At 41.4% G+C, this 8,414-nt stretch overlaps 1 protein-coding gene across 2 annotated transcripts in view; it reads left to right on the top strand.

The window, feature by feature from the left end:
- The window catches only part of cpne5a (copine Va), a 70,971-nt gene that overhangs the window by 18,275 nt on the left and 44,282 nt on the right, over positions 1-8,414 (top strand). The window contains exons 4-7 of one of the 2 annotated variants that reach the window (XM_023427609.2): positions 881-984; positions 2,105-2,144; positions 3,127-3,141; positions 3,315-3,391. In XM_023427609.2, coding sequence (XP_023283377.1) covers positions 881-984; positions 2,105-2,144; positions 3,127-3,141; positions 3,315-3,391 — 236 coding nt within the window. The remainder of the gene's footprint in view (positions 1-880; positions 985-2,104; positions 2,145-3,126; positions 3,142-3,314; positions 3,392-8,414) is intronic. The other variant, XM_023427611.2, reaches the window with a different exon arrangement.

Genomic DNA, 8,414 nt, shown 5'->3' with positions numbered 1-8,414 from the left:
TTTAAGTCTGACTTTGAGTTTTACCCCCAATGGATGTAATCACAAAGGTGTGAGTCTGTAATCCTGCCGTTTCATCTCTTCATTAAGCCCTAACCCTGCTATTATTAATTCACTCTGTCAGTTTATGGTAACACGTTGTACTGGGGATTTTTTATTTATGCGGCTCAACATCAGTTCCCTGACTCTGAATTATTCATTTAAGATACAATTAATGTGTGTGTGTGTGTGTGTGTGTGTGTGTGTGTGTGTGTTGTGTGTGTGTGTGCGTGTGCGTGTGTGCGCGTGCGTGTGTGTGTGCGGGGGATGCAACACTTTCTGTGTGTGTTGATTTGTTTATCAGCCCCTCACCTCATCAGAAGGTCTTGCTCTGTAACACTGACAAATCCTTTTTGGGTGTCTCTGCCGGCAGGTTCCCATTTTCCTGTTAACACCAGGGAACAGCCGATGGTTTGCCGACGGTTCTCCTGTGTAAAGACAAAATGTGAAAGTCACCATTTTTCTTTGCTTTTGTCCCGCCGCCCCATCTAACGTCCATTGTTTTGAAGAGGCTGTGAGAGTGACATTGGTGGGAATGTGCTATAAATTAAATGACTGTAATTGGTCTCAATAAAGTGCTTTCCTCAGGCTCGCTCATCCCCATCACAATGAGAAGAGGTGGAGAAGAAGAGCTGACACTGTGTGATCATTGACTTCTGTTAATCAAATCTGAGTTTATCTGAAGCCGTGGATTCATGCGGCTGTCGGGAGAAGACAGAGGGGGTGGGGTGAGGTAATAGAGCAGTGAATGTAGTTTCTGAGTGACTGCATGATGTGTTGCCTCAAAGCTCTGTTCTCTCATCTCCCTCATCTTCCCTCCCCTTCTCTCCTGGTTCTGATTTAGTTTGGCAGAACAGAGGTGATCGACAACACACTAAACCCAGACTTTGTCAGGAAGTACATCCTGGACTACTTCTTTGAGGAGAAGCAGAACCTGCGCTTTGACGTGTGAGTTATTTCGTTTGATCAGGTCCTCCTGAGGACACACACCGAGGTGTGTGTGTGTGTTTCAGATGTGCCGCCCTTTTCTAACCCAGTCCTCCAGTTCCTCCTTTTGTTTCCACCACCAGCTTAACATCGTCTTCCACATTCACTCTGCCTCTTCCCCCATCTATCTCTTCATCCCTTCTGTCTCTCATTTTCTCTCCTTGAGTCATTTTCCTTCTCTCTTCTCTGACTCCTCTCCTGAGGAATTATTCATCGGTGCAGTGTCTCAATAGTCATTCGTTGAAAGGAGATTGGTATAAGGGTGATAAATATTTCATATAAAGTTTTATCCTTAATCTCCCTGTTGCTAAGCAAAGCAAACGTCTGAAACCAATTCCCTTTAAACTCGCAGAGACCCATGTCCTCCCCCCTTTCACATATAGCTGCCTTTCTCCTCTCGAAAAGGCCAGACCAGTGAGAGGGTCAGAAAGGTGCTGTTTCATTTTGAGATCTCCCAGAACAGTCAGGATCATCCCCCCCCCCCTCCACAAGGAGAAAAGATATGATTCCAAAAATCCGCACTTTTTTTTTTTTCTCCCTTCGAGCATGAAGTCCCCGGTGGACTTCCAGGATGTATCCAGGACTGCTCTGCAAGTCTCGGAGGATTTTTAGTCACTTAATGAATTCATTAGGCGCGCTATCATGATATGACTCTGGAACAGGAAAGGAGGGAGTGCATCCCCTCACAATTAGTGTTACTCATTTACATCTCTCTTTTATCACAGAGGTGGGAGCCAGGGCATACTGAGGTTTAATTACTTTTACATTACGTTTGACTGACAGATGCTTCAAACTTTCTATGCATCGGTAGATTGTTTCAATACGATCCCACTGGTGTGGAACTGAAATTACGTTCATAAACCATACAATGACTTCCTTAATTAACTGTCACATTTATTGCTTACACCCCCCCTCGGCCGCTCCCTTTTGCTTCCCCAATGACCCAGGTGTGTGATTGACAGGCAGAAAGTGTCCACACTGCAGCCAGTAACTTTTTATTAGGTTCAGTAGCAATGTGTAAGGTCCTCTGTTGCCTTGCCCACACCTTTGCCCTTATGATGTGTGTTCTCTGTGATTTCAGGTATGATATTGACTCTAAAAGCCCAGATCTGGCAAAGCATGTAAGTGAAGATCTTTTCTATTTTTCTGGATCAGGACCTCAACTTTTTATTCTGTCCTTAAATTAGTGCATGTCTCTTAATATTCAGGTTCTGTGCAAACCAAAGTTTGTGGCATCTAAACGCTCAAATATATTTTGGAATAATGAGTGAATTATGCTTCATCCTGCCCAAAAAAAAAAAAAAAGTTTATTTTTCTTTACCTTCTACCATCTGCTTCAGTTTGTAAAATGAAGTGCGTTATTCCTCCAGAGCTATAATAATTAAAATTACAATGGCATCTGGCAAATCCTCATTACATTTCTTTTAAATGAGAAATGAAGCATTGCACATCATTATCAAAGCTTTTCCACACATTTCCCTGTGTGCTCTTTAGTGTGGTTTGCAATTTAAATTTTCATTTCCAAGACAGCACATAGTTATTCAAAACAATGCATTGCATTTTAAAGTGGAGGCTTTTCCTGAAAGAGACAGGGCTGTATTATATAGAAACATACATTCAGGTAAACAGGTGAATGTATGTTAGTGTCATCGTTTATTCCAAAAGCTTTGATAAATAAACTCCTACTCGTACTATACAGATACATAAAGAATATATTTGCAGCTCTTGGTTTGCATACTACCAACATTTTCATCATTAATCATGCTTCTGTCACTGTGATGCTTCTATTGCTATGTTTTGACATTGTGCTCCATGCTCTGGAAACAAACTGTTCCTCCTGTGAAACTTTCTGCCTTCGTTGCTTTTTCTTCTCTTGAGTTCCTTCACTTTCCTTTTCTCTTCCTCTGAGACTCTGTGACTCTTTACCCTCTGCTGTTCTGCCTATCTGCACTCTCACATATCCACTTCTGCTCTTCTTTGTTGCACTTGGTTGATGACAGTCTGGTATTTTGAGTCATGTGCTTTTTGTTCCATGATATGCTCTGTTGTGTCACTGCTGCTGCCTGGTCTCTCTCTTTTCCTCCTCCTTCTCCACCCTGGAAGCCAACCGACTTTAACGTACGTGTCTGCCTTAGACGTCCTAATTTATAACCGTACAATGCTTATAACGATGCTTAACTCCTCACCGACTCTCCTTCTTACCCCCGCGACCCATCTGAACACCCCCATCCTTTGCCCCAACATGCGTCTCTCTCTCTCTCCATCCCACTTTATGCTCCCCCACACGGCAGGACTTCCTGGGACAGGTCCACTGTACACTGGGAGAGATTGTGGGCTCACCTGCCAGTCGCCTGGAGAAGCCTTTGGGGTAAATGCTCATTTTTCTGTACGGACACTGATTTTGCAGAATCATGTGGGAAGAATAAGAGCCACTCAGAGCTAAGAAGAGATTTTTGCTTTACTTATCATCTCAATGAGACAAGTAGAACATTTTAACTTTGCAAACACGACTTTTCAGATATTATCAGATAATGAAAACTCAGCGCCACCTCTCAGCCCATTCAAATGTGACTCGGCTCTCCTGCAGGATTTCATGCATTCCGGCAAAGATGAGGCAGTGATGAATATATCTGCATCCTAGAGCCATCGGTATCGGACAATACACTGCGAGATTAGACCTGTGTGCGTGGAGCGATGATGTGCAATTGAACACAACCGGGGTGGGGGTGGGCTTCCTCATTGTAATTACTGTCATTAGGGAGGCGATCTAGCACGGAGAGTGGAGAGCATGAGACAGACGTGATGGACAAAAGTATTGATTGTGCAGCTTCAGTGAGGCACTTTGATCACTGCCGAAACTCTACACCGATGCAACACCAAATTTAGCTGCAACACAGGGTGATGTGATGATGTGGTTGTTGGTTGTTACAGTTTACAAACGGGAGTAGCAATTCAGAGATACAGGAAAAATATAGGGTGCTTTTGATTTTCTGTTCCTGACGACATGCAGGTAAGGTTACAGTTTTATTCATCCCTGTTCCTCTGAGGCAGCTGCGGCCGGATGCGTTATGTTTTCAGGGTGTCCGTAACATTCTCGTGATCGCGATATCTGAACACCTGGAGGGAATTTCTTTAAATTTTGAACGATCTTTCTCTTGGACTCCAGGATGAGCTGATTAGAACTTGGAGGTTAAAGGTCAAAGGCCACTGTGGTGTCACAAAACATGTTTTTTTGAGGTGAAGAATTAATATGCTAATTATGTCAAAACTTTGCACAATGTCTAATGGGATAAAATTATAAAGTGATGACCTTTTATATCCAAAAGTTCAAAGGTCAGCTGCAACTGTACCACATATATCATATGAGTCTGGACAGAGTCTGGGTGTAAACTGCGGCTAGACTGGTGGCTGGAGACATACAACTGCAAGGATTCAAGTTGAATAGCTAAACAGTATCCACAGAGTTTTCTTCCCCTCCTGCGACAGGCGACGGCTCAGGAGTTGTTTAATGGCTATGTGCTCCATTTCCTTCTCATGCATCCTGATGTGACGGTGCCTCTCTGGACTGCAGCTTTGAGGAATGGCTTCCACAGGGACTGAGAAAATCTGTTAGCCATGCTTAAACAAGCCCTCCCAAGGCACACTGCATCCAATGACCTGCTTAAGAAGCACATCGGCACCCCCTTTTCCTATTTTTCACACTTCATCTCTCATTTATTCTCTCTCCTTCTGTCCACCAGATTCTTTTTTTTTTTCTGGTTTGACCCCCTTTCTCCTCATTCTGATTTCTATTTCTTTTTGTTCTCCCAAACCTCTCACTCGCTCACTTTCAGCCTTCCTTTGGCTCCCTCCTCCATCAAACACACACACACACACACACACACACACACACACACACACACACACACACACACACACACACACACAAACAAATGTTTGAGAGTTTGAACTAATTTCAGAGAGTAAATATATCTCCTCCAAAACACATTCGTACAGTATATCATGGATCATGTTTTAAGTGTGATCTCGTTATATTGCACTGAAATCACAGGGAGAAGTTTGGACTTGCTGGAGATCAGGGTTCATGTCCAACATGACGCGTTGGTTATCTAAAGATGTTTAGATACTGAACCTGTCTACGTGTTCCAGTGCTGCTTATAGTCATCCAGGACTTTTCCAATACTTAATCAAGACCACAACCTTTCCCTTATCCTTAACCAAGCGCTTGTGTTGCCCAAACATAACCCTAAAAACATAAATCATGCTGTAGTTGCTAGGAGACAAAGAAAGCATGTTATTTTTGCATTGGCAATCCGAGCTGCGTTACGTTACGCCGTCAAAATGTGTGTGCTAGTGCAAACTCGTTGTAAATGAATGTAAGATTTAGGGAACTAGGTTGACATTAACCATAACTGCTACACACTTAATCCCAAAAATCTAACTCAGTACTAAAGATTTTTAACCCCCAAAATAAATGATTTACTTTGTGAGGACTGAATTTTGGGATATTCCTCATATTGTGGGATTCCTTGCACACACACAGTGTGATTAATGCGTTCTGCATACACACATAAACACATAAACACACGCCTTTTCCCTTCATATAAGCATAAACATAACCTGCAGCTCACACTTGGAACAATAATTTACCTCAATCATTCCTGAATTTGTGCACACTGCGCACATGGGGACAAACGTAATCTTCTGTAATCACCTCTGAGCAGATTTCCGCAGACTTATTTTTCTCGGGGATAATAACAGGTCAGGTAAAATGTATGGCTTTTCCCACATGACTTTATTAAGATAGAAATGTGTGCCAGTGGAAGGAATATAAGCTATGGAGCACCGAACTGACACCGCGGTACAAATCCTTCCTGTTTATAATGTGGTTTAATGAGAGGCATGTATCAAAGTTATTGCTAGCTGAGGAAATGCATAGCTAAATGATTGACTGATGTAGGTGAATAACATCTTTAACTGAAGAACGTGTTAGCTGCCATGCAGCTCTCATGGCTGTGATCATGGTTACAGCCTGTGGGAAGGAATCATTATATGGCTGTATAGGTAACATGATAATGGAATTCATTATACAAAATAGAAGTAACCTTTTCTGTTGATGTGGTGAATTATACCACACACTAGAGCATATGAATGCAGCACAACATTAGCATGTTAAACCCATTAGCCTACTGTGACTGTGCCCTCGCGCTGCATGATTGTAGCAGGAAATGAACTGTAAGCAAAACCACAATGACTGTTGTGGGTGTGTTGGCTGCACCCGTGGGAACCAAGGGAGGAAACAGATTCGTAGAAATGTAGAAAATAATATGTATAAAAAAAAAAAAAGAATAGATTTAGAGCCGTAGCTCACATCAAAGGCTCACCTGAACTGTGTCCCACCTGTGGGAACCAAACCATCATCAAAAGGGATGATCTTGTATTTCGGTTGTGTCTGCAACGCTGCATATAGAGTAGTAACTGAGTAGGAAGTTTAGGAAAAATGTTTAGACAATAGCAAGGTACAGTGAGCGACAAGTGTGTGTGATGTGTCTTCACTTTCTAGCTCACAGAAGAGATCAGCTCGTCTCGGCGCTTACACCCATAAAATGAGCTGATGGTAATTTTCTTAGTCTGACACATTAAGCCTGTTCACTACTCCATTTATATGAAGATGAAGTTAAAAGTTAAATTTCATATGTAATATACTTTGGACGCTGAGATACCATGGCAGTTTAATGTAATATTGATTTTATGCCTTTGGTTCTGTTATCAGTGTAGCAGCTTATATCTCTGTGTTTGCTTTTAGCTTTCACCATAAACTGCTGAAATGTGTGTTGGCAGCTCTACAGAGGCTCCACCACACGGGTACTCTGAATGCACATACACTTCAAAGTCAAAGGCCAAGCAGAAATGTGATTTAAGTGAGTCCACTGGTGGAATTCAAAAATGAAATAATAAAAACAGGGAAGATTAAAGTGTAGTTAAACTGTTAAAGTTTCTCTTGAATTCTCGTTTGTTTTGATGAAGGCACAATTTGATTCAAACTTTCTTGTATTTTTTTTTTTAAACAGAGCTTTGCTGTAAATCATTCACATCACGTCATCAGCGTGTCACAGGCCACATTAGTGTCCAACCTGCTCTCTGATGACAATAATTTCACCTGCTTTGAATAATTGCTATCAAGAAATGCATCGATAAAGCAGCAGAAAGTCCAGAGAGAAACACAAACTTCTGAAACATCACACTGTTGATGCAGATCGGAGCTTAAAATGGCTCCTGAGTGGGTCTGTCACACTCAGCCGTATGTGATGGGGCCTCAGGGAACATAGAGTCAGAACAATCAGCATTGAGTTTTTAAGATTAAGCTTTGACTGACACATTGGCTGGTGCGCATGTTAAACGATGACTGCTCACACCGGTGCAGTGAGTGATGAATGATAACGTTTTTTTACATTGAAGTTTGGCTCTGCTTTCATCAAATCAACCTTACTTTAATTCATCTCTCTACCAAGTCACACTTTAAGACAACTAAAAACTCTTTTCAGCTCTGAAACACAAGTTTGCAACAAATTCAATCAATGTTGTTATTAAAGTATAGATGCGAAATATTTTATTATACTCCCCCATCCCCGTGTGTTCCCACTGAGGACTACACATCATTTCAACGTTTTATCTGCTCTGGTTTATCTCTACGGATCTTTTTTGCTCCCTATAATCGAGTTTTAGATTAGGAATTAAATACAGCAACACCCGTATGATGTAATACAATCCACAACAACAGCATTGCAGTAAAAACTGTGTTAAATGTTTGATATTTGTTCAGAAAGAGAGGTGCTGATTCAATTCTTTGGTTATCTGAGCTGCGGTTTCTGGTGTCTGCTAGTTTGCATTTTAAAAGTTTAGGTTGGAATCGCTTACGGCACAGCTTACTACTGTATTACATACAGTACTATATAGCTGATCAGAATTCATTATTATACTATAAATCCTCACTTTGTGGAGCAATATAATCACTGACTCAGATAATTCCTCTTTGAATGTGTAAGAGGAAACATTTCACTGAAATGAGTTTGTAATTGACCGCTGGCTAAGCCCCACACAGCCTCACTTCATTTTGCTGTACGCTGTCATGCTAGTGGTAGATTCACCTTACACACAGAGGTAGACAAAAGCAGCCTGTCGTTATAGCAACTGTCAGTTTTGTTGATTGAAATCACAGCTGTTGTTAGCTAGTTACTTAAGTTAACATTAGTTTCATAAGTTGGTTGAATGCTGTCTTCGGTTAACTTTTTAATGCTTCTAGCTGACTCATTTTAAAACAAGAATCCTGTAAAAGAAGTTTAAAATATAGACTTGATACCTAATGTTATGTGTGTGACATCGTGCTATTA

The sequence above is a fragment of the Seriola lalandi genome, unplaced genomic scaffold (genome assembly GCF_002814215.2).
Source record: "Seriola lalandi dorsalis isolate HSWRI2012SDOR001 ecotype SW California unplaced genomic scaffold, Sedor1 jcf7180002054861, whole genome shotgun sequence".
In the NCBI taxonomy this organism is placed as follows: domain Eukaryota; kingdom Metazoa; phylum Chordata; class Actinopteri; order Carangiformes; family Carangidae; genus Seriola; species Seriola lalandi.
The sequence above is the reverse complement of the archived record's forward strand: the minus strand, read 5'-3'. Positions and strand labels throughout refer to the sequence as shown.